The sequence below is a fragment of the Mesoplodon densirostris genome, chromosome 16 (genome assembly GCF_025265405.1).
Source record: "Mesoplodon densirostris isolate mMesDen1 chromosome 16, mMesDen1 primary haplotype, whole genome shotgun sequence".
Lineage (NCBI taxonomy): Eukaryota > Metazoa > Chordata > Mammalia > Artiodactyla > Ziphiidae > Mesoplodon > Mesoplodon densirostris.
Genome location: NC_082676.1, coordinates 65,673,002 through 65,694,386, shown reverse-complemented (window position 1 = coordinate 65,694,386; position 21,385 = coordinate 65,673,002). Strand labels below are relative to the sequence as shown.

Here is a 21,385-nt window from a genome sequence, read left to right as displayed (position 1 = left end):
GCGACGGCACACCGCGGCCAATCAGCGCCCGCCGCCCCGCCCCCGGCCAATCAGCGCTCGCGTCCAAACCCGTGCCCTCAGTTCGCCCCGCCCTCCGGCCAATCAGCGCTCGCGGTCACACCGGCGCCTCCTTCGCGTCCCGCTGCCGCGATCTGACGGCCACCTGAGAGGCACCTGCGCAAGAATCTCAGCGTCTCTCCGGGGAGCGGGCCGCGTCCCGAGGCCGGGTAGCCCCGGGGCAGCCACTGGACAGCCGCTCCCAAGAGGAAGAGCGCCGCGACTCCTGGGCACCCGGCGGAGTCCGCGGGACGGCGCTCTGAGGTAGTTGATCCTCTCCGGGTAGCCTTCGGCGTCCGGTGGCCAGCCGGGCAGAGTCCACGTGACTCAGTGGGGCAACAGGCAGGAGAATGGCTGCTACCAGACCGCTGTCCCGCTTCTGGGAGTGGGGGAAAAACATCGTGTGCGTGGGCAGGAACTACGCAGACCACGTCAGGGAGATGCAGAGCGCCGCACTGAGCGAGCCGGTGCTCTTCCTGAAGCCGTCCACCGCCTACGCCCCTGAGGGCTCGCCGGTCCTCATGCCCGCCTACACCCGCAACCTGCACCACGAGCTCGAGCTGGCCGTGGTGATGGGCAAGCGCTGCTGCGCTGTCCCGGAGGCCGCAGCCATGGACTACGTGGCCGGCTATGCCCTGTGCCTGGACATGACCGCCAGGGACGTGCAGGACGAGTGCAAGAAAAAGGGGTTGCCCTGGACTCTGGCCAAGAGCTTCACGGCCTCCTGCCCGGTCAGCGCGTTCGTGCCCAAAGAGAAGATCGCTGACCCTCACAACCTGAAGCTCTGGCTCAAGGTCAACGGCGAACTCAGGCAGGAGGGTGAGACATCCTCCATGATTTTTTCCATCCCCTACATCATCAGCTACGTTTCAAAGATCATGGCCTTGGAAGAAGGAGATATTATCTTGACCGGGACGCCAAAGGGAGTGGGACCCGTTAAAGAAAACGATGAGATCCAGGCTGGCATACACGGGGTCGTCAGTATGAGATTTAAGGTGGAAAAGCCAGAATATTGAGTGTATACAAAGCACCCTAACTTCTTAACACGTTTCAGGGGGAAGGGGAACAAGACAAAAGCAAGAAAAGGTTATTTAATGTGATAATCCTTTAATGAGAAACCAATTTTTTAAAATGATTGGATTGCTATGCCTCAACTCAAGGAAGATGGACCGTCGGAGAAAAACTTGATCTAGAAGAGCTGGGCCAGAAATGGAAATGAGAAGCAGTGCCTCCTAGGAAACAACAAGCCAAATGTTCAGAAAACTTACTTTCCTTTTCTAAAACTGGACTGGATAAGACTTCAGTGGGTCATTCTGGGACCACGTGTTCAAGACTTAAAATCTGCAAAGGAAATGGAAAAGCACGTTTCATCAGTGTTTCCCAAAGTTCCTTGATCATGAAAATCATCTGGAGGTATTTGTAAAAGTAAAAATTTCCAAATTACTGGGCCATCCCAGGCCTAATGTATTAATTAATGGAATCAATCTCTGGCACTCCAAGTGATTCTTATCATGCAGATGTGGAAAAACACTACTCCACATAGTTAATTAAAAGTTTTATTTAATAAGTGAGCAATTAATGAAAACCTCACTTGTTTACTTACCATGTGTATTCTGGCCCATAGATTCTGAGTTCGGGAGATAATGTTGAAACTATTGTTTCCCAAATAAATATGCTGTCTTTTGTGTGACCTAAAAGTGTACATTTTTCCCCCCAATAGTGGTTGGGAGGGACACATGCTCATTAACGGGAGGTCTTTGGCCTCCAGAATACTGTGCTTTATTAACAGAGTTAATCAGCACCTACACCTCGCACCCAGCGATAAGGAAGCTTCAGGGAAGTCAAACTGCCTGGGAGTGCTGCTTTTGCTCTCACCTGCTCCCTTCTCTGACAAAAAGCTAAGTGAGATGCACAACACAGCTACCAGAGTGCCTGGCGGAGTCCTTTAGGCTTAGGCAGGCAGGAGCTCCTGCTGTTAGCCTAAACAGAAGGCACCTGCTGGCTCCTAACATTTATTGAGCACTTAGTACTACTAGGCACTGTTCCAAGAGTTTTCTGTGTATTATTTAATCCTCAACAAAGCTGGAGGGTGGTATTATTACTACCATCTCTGTTACACAGATGGAGACAGATTTAGAGGCTAGCCAGCCTGGCTGTATGGTCACTCAGCTAAGTGGCAGAGCCAAGATGTAACCCAGCCATCCCAAGACCAAATCCTGAAGTCTTTTTTTTCCGTATTTTTTTTTTATTGAAGTATAGTTGATTTACAGTGTTGTGCCAATCTCTGCTGCACAGCAAAGTGACTCAGTTTTACACGTATAGAAATTTTTTTAAATATTCTTTTCCACTATGGTTTATCCCAGGAGATTGGATATAGCTCCCTGTGCTATACAGTAGGACCTTGTTTATCCATTCTAAATGTACAAAACCTGAAGTCTTGACCACAATGCAGGCTGCGTCTTTTAAGTAGGTATATTAGAAAGTTCAAATGTTTAGGTCTTATGCAACCCCCAATTTATAATTTATTATGAGGAAGCATCATAGTTGGATTTGTTTATAAAATGTCATGCTATCTTTTATCTTTTTTGTTTTGTTTTGTTTTGTTTGGCCACATCCGGGCCACAGCAGTGAAAGCCCAGAATCCTAACCACTAGGCCACTGGGGGACTCCCTTCTTTTATCTTTTAATAACATTTCTTTTTTCAAATGCTTAAGCAATAGATGTTTATTATAGAAGACTCAGTAAATATGTATAAGCTAAAAACCAAAACACCCCAAATTTCATATGCACAGAGACAGTCCAAATTAAGCATTTGGTGTACATTCTTCCAAATCTGCAGATGTAATTGTGATCTTTTAAATAGAATTTGTTCATATCATACACTTTTCTAACCTTTTTTCACTATATATCGTGACTATCTTTTCATGTCAGTCAGCACATTCCAGTGATTGCATATGATGAAGTCAGTCCTCCATTTTTGGTCATTGAGATATTTTCTAATTATTTGCTAGTAGTTATTTCCTTTGGCTAGGTTCCCATAGTGGAAGAGCTGAATCAAGGGTATGCTTATATTGAGAGTTTATTAGTAAAACTATCAGATATGAGGTCCAGTTGAACCAAGTCTACCAAGCTGACAGATCTGAAAGCAAGCTAAAGGTACACAGCAGGAGCAGTGTTCACATATGGCCCCCTTGGGTGGACAAGCCAGCATCCAGATAATGTACAGTGCCCCTGAGATCAATGTTCACCCAGTGGTGGCACAAGCTTTGTCACAGACAGCTGCTATCAGCATTGCAGATATAGCACACAAACTCCTTGACTGCAGGAATCAAAAAGATACCAATTCTCATAATTCCTGATGTTGCTAAAATCACAATAATCCTAACACCCAGAAAGTACATTTTCACCAACTTTTATTTTTGAATAAATTTAAACCTACTATAAAATTGAAAGACTAATGCAACAAACTCCATATACACTGCACTAAATTCAACAATTGTTGACATTTGCTATGTTCATTCTCTCTCTTCCCACCCCACACCCTGTGTGTATACACACACACAAACAAACACGTTTTGGAAAACTGAAAACTGTGAGTTGCAGAAACACTCTACCCTTTCAGCATGCATCTCCTAAAAATAAGGACATTCTCCTATATGGTCACAATACCCTTATCACAACTTTTAAAAAATCCATGATATTATTAGTTCATATAGAGTATATGGCTTGACATCTGTTCTTCTGGACTTCTTTTTTTTAATTGTTCATTAGGCATATACTGTGAATATCTTTCCAGGTCGGTGCATATTTTCATAACCACTTTTAATGACTGTGTCTTAGATCATGTACCCCAGAAGCAGAGCCTTAAGTGGGGATATTTGTTCAGGTGATTTTTAGGAGTGCTCTCAGGAGAAAGTAAGTGAAGAGGAAGTAGAAAGGGCAGGGAACAAACTAAGAAAGAACAGGGTCTCAGAACTGGAGATGAGCTTCAGTCCACTGACCATCCCAAGGGGAAGTCATTGCCAGAATCTGCTCCCCCACCTCTCCTGTAACTTCCCCAGGTAATTCTCCAACCTTCATAGAAGCTGAGGGCTAGGTGCCTACCAGAGATCTGGGTGGAGCCCAACGTTTCTAGCACCAGGGACCAGTTTCATGGAAGACAAGTTTTCCACAGACGGGGGAAGGGGAAGAACGGTTTCCAGATGATTCAAGTGCATTACACTTATTGTACACTTTATTTCTATTACTGTTACATTGTAATATATAATGAAATAATTATACAACTCACCATATTGCTGACAGGAGGTGGAGCTCAGGTGGTAATGCAAGCCATGGGAAGCAGCTGTAAATACAGATGAAGCTTCCCTCCCCGGCCACTCACCTCCTGCTGTGCGGCCCGGAGCAGGGGTTGGGAACCCCTGCCCTAGAGGTTGCATAGGTTTCAAATGCTTTGCTACTAGAAACAATGATGCAAGGAACATCCTCCATACACATTATTTGGCACTTGTTTATTTCCTTAGGGAAAGTCTTAGAAGTGAAATTTATTAAATAGTTTGCATGTTACATTTTGATACTTTTCGCTAAATTGCCTGCCCAGGGGAAAGGATATACTAATTTGTACTTGACAAGAGTGTTAAAGAATACCTTTTTGCTCACACCCTAGCCAACACTGGGTATTGTGGCTATGGTCTTTTTAATTTGCGTTTCTCTGATTAATAGTGAAGCTGATATCTTTTCATGTGTTTATACAGTTATCTTTTTAAAAATAGATTTATTTTATTTATTTTTGGTTGCGTTGGGTCTTCGTTGCAGTGCACGGACTTTCTCTAGTTGCGGCGAGTGGGGGCTACTCTTTCTTGAGGTGTGCAGGCTTCTCATTGCGGTGGCTTCTCTTGTTGCAGAGTACAGGCTCTAGGCACGCGGGCTTCAGTAGTTGTGGCTCTAGGGCTCTAGAGCTCAAGCACAGTAGTTGTGGTGCACGGGTTTAGTTACTCCGTGGCATGTGGCATCTTCCCAGATCAGGGATCGAACCCGTGTCCCCTGTATTGGCAGGTGGATTCTTAACCACTGCGCCACCAGGGAAGTCCCCACAGTTATCTTTTTAACAAGACTACTGGGCACATCTTTGGTGTAAATGTTGGTGTAGGATCTGATTTCAAGGAAGTTTTATATTTCCTTTCAATACAATTAATTCATATGCTAAAACGTTCATATATTCTAAAGGGAAAGAGTAAAGTAATTGTAAATCTAATAAGATACAAGAAAAAAATTCAAATTATAAAAGCAGAATAGACATAATACAAATATTGTCAAATATGGTGCCAATGATATTGCTATACCTCGACATTTACAATAACTGGTACTTATTGATCATATACTAAGTGCATGAGTCTAAGCACTTTACATATACTAACTTATTTAGTCTTAACAGTTGTCAACAGGAGTTGGTATATTATTATCCCCATTTACCAAAGGGGAACCACAAATGTGGAGAAGCTTAGAGCTGGAGTCCATCCTGGGAGCAGCAGAGGGGGTTGAGCCTGCAGCCACAGAGCCTGCCCACTCAGCCACCTCCACATCTACCTCCTCTAACTTGGCCTTCATGTCCCATCTGTAAAGTGGGCAAAATAACAGTAATTGCATAAATCAGATAATATAAATAAAGTGCTTATTACAAAATCCAGCACATTAAAAAGTATTCAATAATGTAACATTGTTGCAGCAATTTAATATCTAGAAACTTATCCCAAAGAAATAATTAAGAAGGTGGGGCTTCCCTGGTGGCGCAGTGGTTGAGAGCCCGCCTGCCGATGCAGGGGACACAGGTTCGTGTCCCGGTCCGGGAAGATCCCACATGCCGCGGAGCGGCTGGGCCCGCGAGCCGTGGCCGCTGAGCCTGCGCGTCTGGAGCCTGTGCTCCGCAACAGGAGAGGCCACGACAGTGAGAGGCCCGCGTACCGCAAAAAAAAAAAAGAATGTGGCCAAAGATTTAGCTACAGCCATCATTTGTAACAGCAAAAAACGGGAAACATTTTAAATGTCAAATGTTATTAGATTGATTACATTCACTATCATATACTCATATAAAAAAATAATATGTAGCTATTGAAATTATGTAGAATATTTAATGGCATGAAAAGTTTATTATAAATTATTAAGTATAAAAGCAGGTTATAGTATAACCTGTATTTGTAAATCATATGTTTTTAATTTTTTGGTTTTGTAAACTATATGCTTTAACATAGATGGAGAGATGATAAAAACTCAGGGAAGACATTTACAAAAATGTGGATGCTTGTACACAGATGTTCAAGGTAGCTATGATTGGCTAATCACAATAGCCAAAAGGTGGAACAGCCCAATTGTCCACCAGGATATTAATAGATAAACAAAAGGTGGTACATTTATCCAATTCATACATACTACTCAGCCATAAAAAGGAATGAAATTCTGATACGTTATAACATGGATGAACCTTGAAAACATTATGCTCAGAAAAATAAGCTAGACACAAAAGGACAAATATTGTATGATTCCATGTATTATCAGGTACCAAGAAGAGCCAAACTCATAGAGACCAAGTAGATTAGAGGTTATCAGAAACTGGAGGAGGGGGAAATGGGGAGTTATTGTCTTAATGAGTACAGAATTTCAATTTGTGATGATTAAAAATTTCTGGAAATGGATAGTGGTGATGTTTACACAAAATTGTGAATGTACTTAATGCCACTCAACTGTACACTTAAAAATGGTCAAAATAGTAAATTTTATGTGATGTATATTTTACCACAATAAAAAAACAAAACAAAAACACATTTATAAGAAAAGAATATATTTCCTACCAGTTTAAAAAATTGGGATGGGAGATTATGGGTTTTCTTTTCTTTCCTTTTCCTTTTTTTTAATCATTTTCTCTAATTTTTCTACAATAAACACATAAAACTTTATGATAAAAAATATTTAAAAAGCAAAAACAACCCCAGGGTTCCTCAAGATGAGTAATAGGTGGATAAATATATATATTGTGTTTCTGCCACGTACAGAGTATTGAACCACAACAATACAAACCCTCACCAAAGCAGAATTAGGAAAGGAAAACTGTATTTAAATAAACCACTAATAGAAGATTAGGAAAAATTATATAGTCACCAAACTCTTTATATAAAGCAATATAAAACATGTAGATCAGAAGTCACTAGGACCAGGAAAAGCAGCTTCTGAAGAGTAGCAGAGAAACAGAGATCCTGGACAGGAAGTTGTAGATTTTGTGTTGCTGGGGCAGAATGCTTCTTTCTTTCATTGATACTTCAAGTACCTGCATTCTGGCTAATCTACAGCCAAATTTTAGATACTGACCAGTTTGTAATCTTCATTCTGTGAATGTGTAAGTTAAGTAAGCTCTGTGAAGCCCCTCTGATTCAGTGTGGAATGACAGCTAGCCCTGTAGATTCCAGTTTCATCAGATGAAATAAGCAACTGTGATGTCCCTCTAGTGACAGGCATGGGGTCTCCTTAGTTAAATGCCAGCAGACTGAGAGGTCACCATGGTAGCAGTGAGGAAGTCATGCAGAGCCCTCTGCTGCCCACTAGGCCTTCACAGGTCTTGGTTAGGGAACACTGAGTACTGCATATGCACCTACTTTGAGAATGCTGGTATTTTGCACCTGTATTATGCAGTTGAGGCTAGTGGTGAAACAGCCAGAGCAGCTGAGGGCCATGGACTATAGGAGCCCAGACAGCTGGTTCTGGCACCCAAAGTACCAGGTGTTGGCACTTTGAGACCTGCTGCTAGAGGTCAGAGCCCCAGGAGGCCTGGCACAGCAGCGCCGGACACACTCTCTGGGCCAGGCATCCTTGTCCCTGCACCACTCTCCTTCCTTCCTTCCTTCCTTCCTTCCCTGTCCACCTTCACAATTCACCCTGATTAACACACCTATCCCCTCCCCGAGGGAGAAAGGAAGGAAGCCCTTCATCAGGTACACTTGATATTTGCACAACTATGGTCAAGATCTTCATTACTTCATTACCACAATTTAGACACACTAAGTGTCAACTCATATCCCTCCCCCATGGCTGCATATGGTTAAAGCCAGAGAAAACATTACTGACAAGTTTATCTCCCAACACCAGCTTTATAAAAGAATTTTGTTCACTTACTTTTTCTTTTTTTCATTCCTGTGGTGGGTGAAGTGTAGCCTTTGAAGTGCCAGACCCAAATTACGCTGGACAAACCTCCCACACTGTGGATCAACACTGACCGCAGTGGTGGGTCTTTGCCCTGAAGCAAGTGACCAGTGACCGGAGATGGTGTGGAGCTGAGCAGAGCACTCGGGGGCTGCTGCAAAGGCAGCTGAAGTGGAGGGGCCGTCGCCTGTCAAAGCAGAGCAGGTCGCCCACCCTTTCAAGTTCCTAAGACTCGCCACCGCTTGTGAAACTTCTGAAGCTGGTCTCCCCCGAGTTAATTCAGACTCACAAATGTCAAGCCTAAGTCAGCAAGCCTTCACAAGCACTGGGTAGCTCTGATGTGTCATCAGAGAAAGCAACCTACTAGAAAAGCTCTACAGTGATCAAAACAGTTGCACAGCATCACCCATGGACTTCTGCCGTCCCCACCCGGCACTGGGAGAACCGGTCATCCGTGCCCATCAGCTCCAGCAAAGTAGTCTGAGCCATGGCCACGTTGTTTTTATAGGTTCTGATCTTTCTCCAGGCAAACAAGACAAAGAGGAAATGGGCTTAAGAAATCATTCATATCTGTAGGAAAGATTAAACTTGTTTATTAATTCATGCAAACATTTTCCAACTTGGGAAGAGAGAGGGCAAAGCCAGTAGAAAAGGCCTTTTAAGAAATGAATAAGAGGGAGATTTTAGGATTTACTCTTAACCGACTCCAGGGGGAAACACAATAACAATTTACAGAAACATTCTCACCACATTTGAACAAAATACAATTTTATTTGTAATTTTCAAACTCATTTTCCACTTTAAAGGCGGTTAAAACTCGTATTCTTTTCCAGAATTTAAAATGACGTCTGGTTTTTAAATATTTCCTTGTCCAGACAAGTTCCTACTTGCCTCCATAGGATCTGCGAGCTTACAGGAGAGCACGCTCACTCTCAGTCCACCCCTTGCTCTATGAGATAAAAAAAACTGCAGGGAGAAAAAGAGAGTTAGTTTCTAAAATCACCTGGTATACAACGCTGAAAACCAACAACCACAAATAGAGAACAGCACTGAGTTTTCTTTACAGATATGAACAAAAACTTCAATTAAAGCTGTAAGACAATGGAAAGAGTTCCAGTCTCAGGCAGAGTTGGGAGAAAAATTATAGATCTGGCTTCTGACAGTGATTTTTTAAAAATCCACATCAATTTTTCATGACCTTTTTCTCAGGTAGGAAAGTTGGGATTTCAAATCCAACATGTAGAAAAAAGGGCTTAAAGTGTGTTCAGACAACCAATTGTGACAGGTGTGAACCTGCAGCAGTAACGTGACCTGTTAGAGCACAACGATATCATGATGCAGTTGATTAATAATGATGTCTCACTTTTTACAATTTACAAAGCACTCTCACCAACATTTTATTTAGTATAGAGTGGAAGGACACATCAGCTAGGCATTTTAATTTCCTTCATTAATTAATGAATTGAATTAAATCTTTGACATGTATTCATTTTATTTTGTATGAGTCAATTTAACCTTTTTGAAAATTATTCTTTAACACTAATATCAGATCTTACAAGGATCTATGATACTAATATCACTATGTGTTTTAAAACATTGAAATGAATAACTCACTTTGAAATCCCTCCAAATGAACCACTTTGAGTAGCCATTATTTTTAATTGAAATATGATAAATATACAAAATGTCCTATATGGAAATCCTTTGTTTTTATCTTATTAGCAGAGCAATGTAAATTCTTATTTTTTAAATTACATGTTCTGTTTTAACTGATTTATAACAATTGAAATTATATTTGAGGCTCACAATCTTTATTACATTTTGTGATATAATCACTACCTGCTTGAAATCTTTGTTAAATCTGACAAATATCTTTTTTTTTTTTTTTTTTTTTTTTTTTTGCGGTACGCGGGCCTCTCACTGTTGTGGCCTCTCCCGTTGCGGAGCACAGGCTCCGGACGCGCACGCTCAGCGGCCATGGCTCACGGGCCCAGCCGCTCCGCGGCACGTGGGATCTTCCCGGACCGGGGCACGAACCCGTGTCCCCTGCATCGGCAGGCGGACTCTCAACTACTGCGCCACCAGGGAAGCCCTGACAAATATCTTTTTAACATATTCTTTGGAAACGTACAATATCCATTTACTTGAGAGCAATTTGTTGCTATATTTGAATCAAGTTTGGGAAACTATAAATAAGTTACTATGAATTTAAATTGATCAAACTCAGAGCAACTAGTACCTCCTGTTTGGAGGGAAACCACAAAGTTGGACAAGGATCTGAGTATATGCTGATTTGGGAATAGACAGTACAGTATTTAGGTGGATTCATGCAAATGGTGGAAGAGATGCGGTATATTACTGTAATTTTCCCCCTTTGGCCTAGTAATGAAGAGGCCTCAAACTGAGGTCCTAGAAATATTGTTGAGGCCATTGGTGACTCCATGTCTGCAATCTATTCAGATATGCTTGAGGCTGCAAGGAAAGGAAGCCACAGGAAAATGGGAAAACCTGCTTATGAGGCTGAGATGGAGCAGACCCAGTGTTCTCAAAGACTCTTTCAGGGTATCCATGAGATCAAAGCTATCTTCATAATAATACGAAAATGCTCTTTGCCTTTCTTACTCTCATTCTTTCACCAGAGTGCACTGTAGTTTTCGAGAGGCTACATGACATGAGATGATATCATTGTTCTAACTGCTAAAAGAATGTGTGCTCATGAATACATTTAAAATTTTTCTCAGTGTTAAGTTCTCGTACAATAAATGTTGACAGATATAACTCACTTAAGAGCTCAAAAAATTTTAAGAGTGTAAAAGAGGAAACATCTGAAATATTGTAGACTGTAGCCCTATCTCACCTGTGACCTGGGGCAAGAAGCAACATTTCTTGGTCCTATTTTCCTCATTTGCAAAACAAGGGGAGTTTGTCCCACTGCCCATTTTACACTTTTAACACTAAGGTTCTGTGGCCTTCCAACACTGAAGTGTTGCTACTGCTGCGGGAGTCTGCTCTGATCAGAGTTGTAGGAGCACAGAATTTTAGAGGCTTAGAGAAGTTAATTAACCTCCCCAGGGTCACATAGGCTGAGGAATGGTGGGACTGGGAGTCAAACCCAAGTCTGTCTCACCGCAGCATTTAACTTGCTATTGAATACTGCTCACTGAAGTGAGGAGCATCGTACATGGGGGCAGGGGGGACCCAGCTTTGACTCTAAAGCCCCGTTCCTAGCCTTGGAGTTAACATTAACAGAGTTAATATTTTCTTTGTTGGTCTTTTTATTTTATATCATTTGTAACTTCTTTATACTATATGAAAAAAGCTGATTACTTCCACTATTTCTATGGTAGCCAAATCCTTCTGCACATCTGAGAACTGGGCATTATTAAAAATAACAAGTTCCTGAGCTTCCCTGGTGGCGCAGTGGTTAAGAATCTGCCTGACAGTGCAGGGGACATGGGTTCGAGCCCTCGTCCGGGAGGATCCCACATGCCGCGGAGCAACTAAGCCCGTGCGCCACAACTACTGAGCCCACGTGCCACAACTACCGAAGCCCACACGCCTAGACCCCGTGCTCTGCAACAAGAGAAGCCACCGCAATGAGAAGCCCGTGCACTGCAACAAAGAGTAGCCCCCGCTCGCTGCAAATAGAGAAAGCCTGCACACAGCAACGAAGACCCAATGCAGCCAAAAATAAATAAATTTATTTAAAAAATAACAAATTCCCTAATTTATTATGTCATACTCCAGGATTTTCTTATTACTTGAACATATAGAATAACAGTACTGGGACTTCCCTGGTGGCACAGTTGTTAAGAGCCCGCACTCCCAGTGCAGGGGGCCTGGGTTCAATCCTTGGTCAGGGAACTAGATCTCACATGCATGCCACAACTAAGAGTTCGCACGCCACAACTAAGGAGCCTGCCTGCCACAACTAAAACCCAGCGCAACCAAATAAATAAATAAATAATTTTTAAAAAAGAATAATATAGTACTATAAAATGCACTAACTTTTAAATAAATTTTGCTTCTTTCCAAAAGAAACTGCCACTTTAATGCTGTTTTCTGTTCATCCGTCATTGCAAGAAACTCATTTACCTGGATAAAAAAATTAAATATTTCCAAAGAATATATAGATAACTCATCTTGACAATAATGTAAAACAAATTTGCTCACTGGAAATGGAATTTATCCATAGTAATTACAGGTCAATTCTCTTGATGGAGGAGATAAGGCTAGATAGAAAGGCTCTAAACTGAATGTCTGAAGCCAGCCAGGTGGCTCGGCACAGAAAGCCCCCCTTAACAAAGTGGAAACCACTGAGGCTTAATGGTAAACTTCATGAGTGGGTTCTAACACTAAAAAACATCAAACCTAACATCAAGCACACAAGCTAATCTCTCCTGCTGTGCTATGGGGCAGACTGAGGAAGAGTTCGTGGCTGACCTTATACACCTGGGTAGGTGAAATACTGCCAAACCCTCCTCACAGAGGACCCTGCTCAGTGTCTCCAAGGTGTTGTTTTGCCCATTGTTATGTGACTATATAAAATGTCATGTTTATTCTCCACTGTCACCAAGGACCTCTCTTGTTATTCCTAACAGTTAATGTTAGCTAGGATTTTAATATGCAAATGTATTATTTGTTCATTAAAACAATGTGTGTTTAAGTCAAGATTGATTTTTCCCAGACCTCTTTATTAATGAATTAATTTCTATCAAATGTTCACCAAAATAACCTATATGTTTGGGGGAGCAAATTCAATTTGGAAGTATTTCTAAACATCTTTTCCTTTTTATTATTTACCGTGAAGCCCAAAGTCTCCTCAGCAACACTTCCTGTGAGACTACAGGAATGGAGGGTACCTGTGTGATCAGTAAGATCAATTAGCATATAGAAGCTGCGAAAAACTGATTTAAATTCTGAAGAATCTTTGTTGCAAGTTGTACAGGTGCTGGATGCTTCATTTACAATGTAACCACAGCCTGAACTGAAAAGAAACAAAGACAAGATAGAATGTGAAGGCCCTAAGTGACAAATCTGATCTCTAGCAGAAGAATTATCACTTAGACTTTTAGCCTAAGTCAGCACCTGGAATATTTACAGAGTAAGTAATTACAGAGTGCTCAGCACTGAGCAGGGTACAAAGCAGACCTACAAAATAACAAGGAACAATGCACAGCAATACAACATGCTTTCTATGCAGTCAACCTCATTTTCAGTATTCCTGCTTCAGAAACTGGGACAAGCCAGTCCTCTCACAGTTCTGCCTCCTACCTTCCCCCATGCTGGGGTTCTTGCCCAGGATCACTCCCCCACTGGGGCCTTCCTCACTTGCACCCCAGCCCCACCCCCTCCCTTCTCTGAACAGCTGCACAACTTACACTTCAGCACGGACTTACACCCTATCACATCCTATTCCATGTTATTGCAGGTATGTTTGTTTATCTCCTGGCTCAGAGTTTGAGGGCAGGAATCCTGTCTTGTGCCTAGAAAGCCTGGGTTCCATGAATGCTCACTTGGTCCTGTACTAAGTCCTCTGTACATCCACAGAATAACCTGAGGGTTGGGGAGGTTCACACTCTAAATGCTGCTAGTACTGCTAGTGACACATTTTCCTCTCTTTAAGGGGTAATTCCATGCTCTTCTATATTTTTGAAGCAGTCATTACTTTGCCAATCTGAATAGGAAGACATTCAAATTTCTCAAGCAGAGGGAATGATCTGAATATACTGGTTTCTTGTAAGCCACAGATCACTTTTGAATTAAATTTTAGATACTTTTCCTCAGATATCAATATTAAAGATGTAGGAAAAATAAGGGAGACAATAACATTTCTTTTAATTTTTGAAAAATATTTTTCAAAAAATAAATACCTGCCTTACACAACAGCCTCTACATTCGTTTTTTTCAACTTTAACACCAAATCATACAATGTTTTAAAAATCCATAGGTCAATTTCTTGATTGTGGTGGTTTATCATTTCATACATGATAAAACTATATGAAATTTCACACACACACACACACACGATGCATATTAATCTGGGGAAATCTGAATAAGGTCAGTGGATTTAATTAATGTCATTACTGTCTATGATGTGATACTACAGTTTTGCAAAATGTTACCATTGGGGGAAACTGGACAAAGTGTACAGTTTATATATTATTTCTTGCAGTGCCATGTGAATCTAGAACTATGTCAATAAAAATGTCAATTATAAATCCATAGGGAGGCTTTCACAATAACATTTTAGAATTTTTTTTTTCTTAGAATTTTCTTGCCAAGCATTTTTTGGCTAAGATTATTAAATCTACTTGGGTTTACTTTTCTATTCAAGTAGATACTAACTTTGACCTAGGAGAGGTTGGAAATCATATTCTTCATACAGTTAAAATAATTTATTAAAATGCTATTACTTGTATTGCTATAGGATGTGGTCACCAAAATAATTTTCGAATTGTCATAAAACAATAGTTTCTCATCCCAGTTAAAAGTTTCGACATTATTACATCTTTCTATTTTAGGGTTGCTGAAACACAGTAAATTAAATTTTGCTTTAAAAGGCAATTATAATTTTGAATCTAAATAGTTTGTCAATTGCATAACCACTTATGCATAATGCATAACCACTATTCAAATGCATAACCACTATTACGTCAAAGAATAGCTTAACTTTTATAGAGTTTAAAATTTATTAACAATAACTGTTTTTATTTCTTACAAGAACGAACGTTCTAAAAGTAATTTGGTTGCTTACCATCTATTTCGAACTACTTTTGTAGTTTCATCATCAATGTTCAGTGTAGAAATGTAAGCATAAAGAATTCCATAGATAGGATCAGCTTTTCCTTCATTCTTCAAAGCTTTTACCTTTAATTGTTCAACTGTATAGACATCAACTATTGTATTTACTAAAAAAAAAAGAAAAGTCATGGAAGTTCTAAATATATTCTAAGAACTCCAAAGGATTATATCCAAATAGAAAAGCTACAAAGCTCAAATGAGAATATGTAGTAACTTAAGTTATGTAATAGAAAAATTATTATATATGATATATTAAAACTGATTATATAAAAGGCCATAAAAGCAAAAAAGGAAAAGAATGAGAAATTAGTCTTTATTAAAATGAATAATTTCTGATCATCAGAAGATTCCATTAAAAGAATGAAAAGGCAAGCCATAGAGTGGGAGATGCTAGCAATCTATAAGGAGATAAAGGATTCATATCCAGAATATCTAAAGGATTCTTAAAAATCAATAAGAAAAAGACAAGTCAACTCAATTTTTTAAATGGTGAAGAGACTATATTTATTTATTCATTTATTTATTTTTGGCTGCACCGCGTGGCTTAGTTCCCCACAAGCCATGCCACACAGCCGAAAAACAAAACAGAACAAAACAAAACAAAACAAAAAGAAAGAAAGGAAACATGTTAAATATCCCCCAGGAAAGTGTAACAAAGTTATTCTTTTACAAGTTAATGTGACTTGAAGAATAATTTATTTCATGCTTAATTCAACTGTTACTCTCTCGAGAGGAATTATTAGGAAGTATTTCACCTCCTAGGATGAAGTTACAAGAACATGCCTTCAGGGAATGATTGAAGTCTTCCCTCTGCTTTTCTCCATTCTCCTGAGGGTCTAAGCATAAGCCACAGACGGAAACAAACCACATCCCCCTTTTTTTTTTGGCCACACCACGAGGCATGTGGGATCTTAGCTCCCCAACCAGAGATAGAACTCACGCCCCCTGCTTTGGAAGCGTGGAGTCTTAACCACTGGCCTGCCAGGGAAGTCCCAGCATCCCTTTTAAAGTCAAGCTTCAGTCTGGGGTCTGTGAACACATGACATTTTATGCAAAATTCTATGTGTAGGTACAGCTACTTTTCTGGGGAAAGGGTCATAGCTCTCATCAGATTGGCAAAAGGTTATATAAGCCTCCAAAAGTTTTAAACTACCTTTTTAAAAGTGGAAGTATAGGGCTTCCCTGGGTGGCGCAGTGGTTAAGAATCTGCCTGCCAATGCAGCGAACACGGGTTTGAGCCCTGGTCTGGGAAGATCCCACATGCCGTGGAGCAACTAAGCCCGTGAGCCACAACTACTGAGCCTGCGCGTCTGGAGCCTGTGCTCCGGTACGGGAGAGGCCGCGACAGTAAGAGGCCCGCGCACCGCGATGAAGAGTGGCCCCTGCTCACCACAACTGGAGAAAGCCCTCTCACAGAAACGAAGACCCAACACAGCCAAAAGTAAATAAATAAAAAAATAAAAAGTGGAAGTGTAGCAGTTACATAATAAGAATACAATATCTTTTACTAAGTAACTTCATAGGCCCAAATTCTGGCCTTTTAAAAATTCAAATAATATTTAAAGGTCACTTACAATTTGTGGATTCTTTCAAATAACTGTCAATTTCATCATCCAGAGGATTCGTTTCTTTATTTTCTCTTATAAAATTCAATAGGATGTTAGCTTCTGGTGTATCTTAATTGAAAATGCATAATAAGTAAACAGCAAACTGATTATTTTTTAAATCACTGTAAATGATCCAAAATTATTTTTAACAGTAAAAAGTGAAGACGTATAAGATACAATCAAACACAATATTACAAAGCCATTAACAATGTGATGGGGTGCTCCATTAACGCAGAGAGATGTACACCAGATATCATGAGTTTAAAGAGCAGCTTACAAAACATTGTCATACAATTCCCTTTCATTTTAAAAAAGATACATGAGCAAAATTACCTGGAAGAATATGTACCAAAGAAATGATTATCTCTTATGAGATGGTGAATTTACAGCTGATCTTTCTTTTCCTTTTTATGCTTTTATGTATTTTTTGAATTTTGTATGTATTTCTTTTCTAGTCAGAAAAAAAATTTTTTAAGGTTGTATAAAAAGCTTGCTCCAGACTTGCCTGGCGGTGCAGTGATTAAGAATCTGCCTGCCAATGAAGGGGACACGGGTTCGATCCCTGGTCTGGGAAGATCCCACATGCCGCAGAGCATCTAAGACCGTGTGCCACAACTACTGAGCCTGCTCTCTGGGGTCCATGAGCCACAACCACTGAGCCCACGTGCCACAGCTACTGAAGCCCATGTGCCTAGAGCCCATGCTCCACAAGAAGAGAAGCCACCGCAATGAGAAGCCTGTGCACCACAACAAAGAGTAGCCCCCCGCTAGCCACAACTACAGAAAGCCCAATGCAGACAAAAATAAATAAATAAATAAATAAATTTAAAAGAAGATTCCTATAATTAAAAAAAAAAACAAAACCTTGCTCCTCAGGACTTCCCTGGTGGTCCAGTGGTTAAGAATCCGCCTTCCAATGCAGGGGATGTGGGTTTGATCCCTGGGTCAGGGAACTAAGATCCCACATGCCACGGGGCAACTAAGCCCACGCACCACAACTACTGAGCCCAAGTGCTCTAGAGCCCACACAACACAACTGGAGAGAAGCCTGCCTGTGTGCTCTGGAGCCCGTGCACCACAATTAGAGAGTCTGTGTGCCACAACTAGAGAGCTTATGTGCTGTGGAGCTATGCGCCACAACTAGAAAGAAGCTTGTGTGCCGCAACTAAAGACCCCACATGCCACAATGAAGACCCGAAGCAGCCAAATAAATAAATAAAATACTTAAAAAGACAAAAAACTTGCTCCTCAATTTGGGACATGAGTATCCTCAGGAATAGTGAGATAATGTGTCAGAAGGCACGAATCTGATTTTGAAGAGGGCTCTCTAACTCTGACACCCTTCAACTCCAAGCCCCAACCTCTAACACCTGCTTGTCTTCAGCCCTCCCTCACCATCTCCAACATTCTGCAAACCGTCCTGCCAATGCTTGGACCCCCTGACTCCCCTGGACAGAGTCAGGGTTTCTTCCTCCTCGTCCTGTTGTACCACAAGTCTTATCACTGTTGGTTCTTTCTCAGAACTAGACTGGAATCCCAGACAGGGGTTTTGCCTTTTCATTTCTGTACTTCAATTATAGTGACTATCCTTCCATCCATCTGAGCACCCATCCACTCATGTACTTCCTTGTTCCAGAAAGTGTTAAAGTGACCTCAGTAGTTGGCAAATAAAAGGCATTCACTAAATATCTGTAAATTAATGAGCATCCTGGGACAGAAGCTGGTAGGAAGGGTGGGGTGTAGGCACTGCTGTCAAGAGCTCTAAGGACAACAGGGTCATCCCAGACTGTCTGTGGGGGGGACAGAAATTCTTCCTTCCCCATCTGATGAACTCTCTCGGGGCAGAAAGCCTGGACATGCTGGCTAGGATGAAAGCTCAAACCATTTAGATGTTCTTAACTTCTGTGTGGCGTGTGTAGCCCAGGAAATTAGAAATAAGACTGATTTAAATAAACATACTGAAATTCACACACCGTTATACATATTCTCCTTTATATTTGTCTCCTTGAGAAATAAGGCATTTATTCTAATGATGTTAGCATTGCTCAAAACACTTTGACATTTCCCCTTTGAATCTGTTTTCAGAGCCAAACGCACATCCTTCAAATCTGTCTTATTAACTTAGTCTTGAGGTTTCGATACGATTAGTACTGTCAAGCTTGATAACTTTTTCCACCAGACAAATCCAACTGTCTTTTAGAACTTTTCCCAGACCAAATTTACCCTTAGAGGATGAAGATTTTCTATCATTGATGTTATTAAATATACTAAAAATAGTCTATTAGTATTAATAAAATATTAAAAATAAGAAACCATAGTACCCTCCTCAAAAGAAAAAAAAAGTAATTGAAGAGTGACATTATTGCCCTGTGGTAAGAACTGACCATGGTTGTGTCCCCACTAATTTACAACAAAGAAGCCAGAGCAATCCTTTTAGAACTTAGATAATGTCACTTCCCTGCTCCCCCTTTCCTACGAAGTAAAAGCCAGCATTCTTTTATCAGTAAGTCCTTCTCGATCGCCTCCATTTCTTCTCTGACCTCCACTCCTCCTCCTGCCCTGCTCTATCAGATCCAGCCACACTGGCCTCAGGGCCTTTGCACTGGCTGGTCCCTCTGCCTGGTGTGCTCTTTTCCCATGGTTAACCCCCTCACTGCCTCACAACATCTTTGCTCAGATGTTGCCCTCCCAGTGAGGCCTACCTGACCACCCTATGTAAACAGCAACCTGCCCTACACACACCGTGGCATTCTAGACCCTCCTGACCCTCTTCCTCTTTTACTTCTCAAGCATTTCATAATTCATGGATGTGTTATCTTTAATGTTCATTCTCTGTCTCCCCCCTGCTAGGACGTGAGCTCTGTGAGCAGGAGAGATATTTGTGTTTTGTCACTGGACCCAGAACAGTGCCCAGCATACAGCATGTGCACAGTAGATGAGAGCTCAACAAGAACAAATCAATGAGTGTCGTATCACCTCCCATGATACTGCTTTTAAGGAGACAACATTCCTGTGGTAGATGAGCAAGATCCAACATACTTATATTTTAAAAGTCTTGTTATTTTATATTATGTCTCATAGTAATTTTACTTTTAAAAATTCTGATAAGTTTGGTCAAAGACAAAATTGCTTTATAGTTCTCAGTCACTATTAATGCTTCATTATTGACCAGTAGAGTGAACTTATATTTAAAATGATACCTACTATATTTATATCTTCTTGAGATTTTGAAGGATTATTCACTTCTGGGAATTGTGTACTCTTCTGCAGTGTTGGGCTGATCTTTCTATTTGCACTACAAAGCACTCTGAGGATGCTTAAGAGCACCAACCCCTCATCTCCCCAAACCTGCTTCCCTGATTTCATGCTGCAACAGCTTTAAACCCTTTAACAACCACTAACAATTATGAACTAATGATACTATATATATGTTCTCCACTCTCTAGTGCTGTTACTTGAATGTAGTAAAATTAAATTTATTTTTTAAATAGTCAATAATTTAGGTTATCCAATCAATAGCAATGAGCTCTCAAAATCATCACAAGGGATGATGCTTTAAAAATGAGTCTGGGGCTTCCCTGGTGGCACAGTGGTTGAGAATCTGCCTGCCAATGCAGGGGATACGGGTTCGAGCCCTGGTCTGGGAAGATCCCACATGCCACGGAGCAACTGGGCCCGTGAGCCACAACTACTGAGCCTGCGCATCTGGAACCTGTGCTCCACAACAAGAGAGGCCACGACAGTGAGAGGCCCACGCACCGCGATGAAGAGTGGCCCCTGCTTGCCACAACTAGAGAACGCCCTCGCACAGAAACGAAGACCCAACACAGCCAAAAATAAATAAATAAATTTATTTTTTTTAAAAAAAGAGTCTGGTTTTTCACATTTCTTTTGTAAAGATATCAAAGATATAGCTCATTGTAAGTTTTTCAAAGTCATATGAAGCAGTTTTTCACTTTTAATTCAAATGAAATCCAAGCTTCATTCTTAAACACACTGCACAAATATTGGAATACATGATGTAGTCATTTCCAAAGGGATAAAAAATTTCAGATAGCTTTTTACCTGGATTAGTTGTAATAATGGTTTTTGAGATTACAGTTGCTGTCATGCAGTTCCGAAATTTGTCAAAACTTATTCTTACATCTGAGGCAAATATTACTGTTTGGGAAAAAAGCCATTTTAAAATTATTACACAGGAGGATAAAAAAATGACAAATACTGAACACAATCGTTGAAGTATGATACCTGTTTCTCGTGGTACCCAGCTCTGTGCAAGTAGAATAGATTCGTTATCCCAACTGCATGTGTTAAAAAAGAAGTGATAAAAATCAAATACATTAGAAAAAAACTGGCAGTGACCACATTATTTACCAGAAAAAGGATGTCTTAATGGATGAGGTTAATAATCCCCCATACGGTCCAAGGCACAGTTAAGGATTTTGGCTTCTCCTGCATTTTGCAGGGCTACACTGCCTATTTCACAGAAAATTTAACACCTATGAAAATCATTCCTTTCAGCACCATTCATCTCTAACAACTTCTGCTCCTTCAATTCCTTCTTTTCCTATCACCCAGGTCACTCCAGGCTAGTTAGAACTGAGTGACTACTCAAAAGTTTAAAAATTTTGAAGTCACTCTTTCATGCCATTAAGGGAGGGGCCCCACCATGGATAAACTGCTCAGGGGACTTGATAGGTTGAAGCCCTGTTTCAAATTAAGTGCTTTCTTTG

General features: G+C 40.8%; 2 protein-coding genes across 5 annotated transcripts in view; one reads left to right on the top strand and one right to left on the bottom strand.

The window, feature by feature from the left end:
* Positions 1–147: 147 nt before the first annotated feature.
* On the top strand, positions 148–1,738 carry FAHD1 (fumarylacetoacetate hydrolase domain containing 1). The gene has a single exon (XM_060120324.1). The coding sequence runs from the start codon at positions 408–410 to the stop codon at positions 1,071–1,073; it is 666 nt and encodes a 221-aa protein (XP_059976307.1). The 5' UTR covers positions 148–407; the 3' UTR covers positions 1,074–1,738.
* Positions 1,739–8,923: 7,185 nt separating this feature from the next.
* The window catches only part of MEIOB (meiosis specific with OB-fold), a 31,427-nt gene continuing 18,965 nt past the window's right edge, over positions 8,924–21,385 (bottom strand). For 2 of the 4 annotated variants that reach the window (XM_060078664.1, XM_060078665.1), the window contains 7 exons: positions 20,901–20,953; positions 20,718–20,813; positions 16,620–16,721; positions 14,999–15,152; positions 13,045–13,228; positions 12,250–12,336; positions 8,924–9,207 (listed from right to left, as the gene is read on the bottom strand). In XM_060078664.1, coding sequence (XP_059934647.1) covers positions 9,097–9,207; positions 12,250–12,336; positions 13,045–13,228; positions 14,999–15,152; positions 16,620–16,721; positions 20,718–20,813; positions 20,901–20,953 — 787 coding nt within the window. In that variant the 3' untranslated portion in view covers positions 8,924–9,096. The remainder of the gene's footprint in view (positions 9,208–12,249; positions 12,337–13,044; positions 13,229–14,998; positions 15,153–16,619; positions 16,722–20,717; positions 20,814–20,900; positions 20,954–21,385) is intronic. The other 2 variants (XM_060078662.1, XM_060078666.1) reach the window with 1 other exon arrangement.

Bases quoted from the DNA above. Each gene is read 5' to 3' on its own strand.
- FAHD1 (XM_060120324.1), top strand. From the start codon at position 408: ATGGCTGCTACCAGACCGCTGTCCCGCTTCTGGGAGTGGGGGAAAAAC.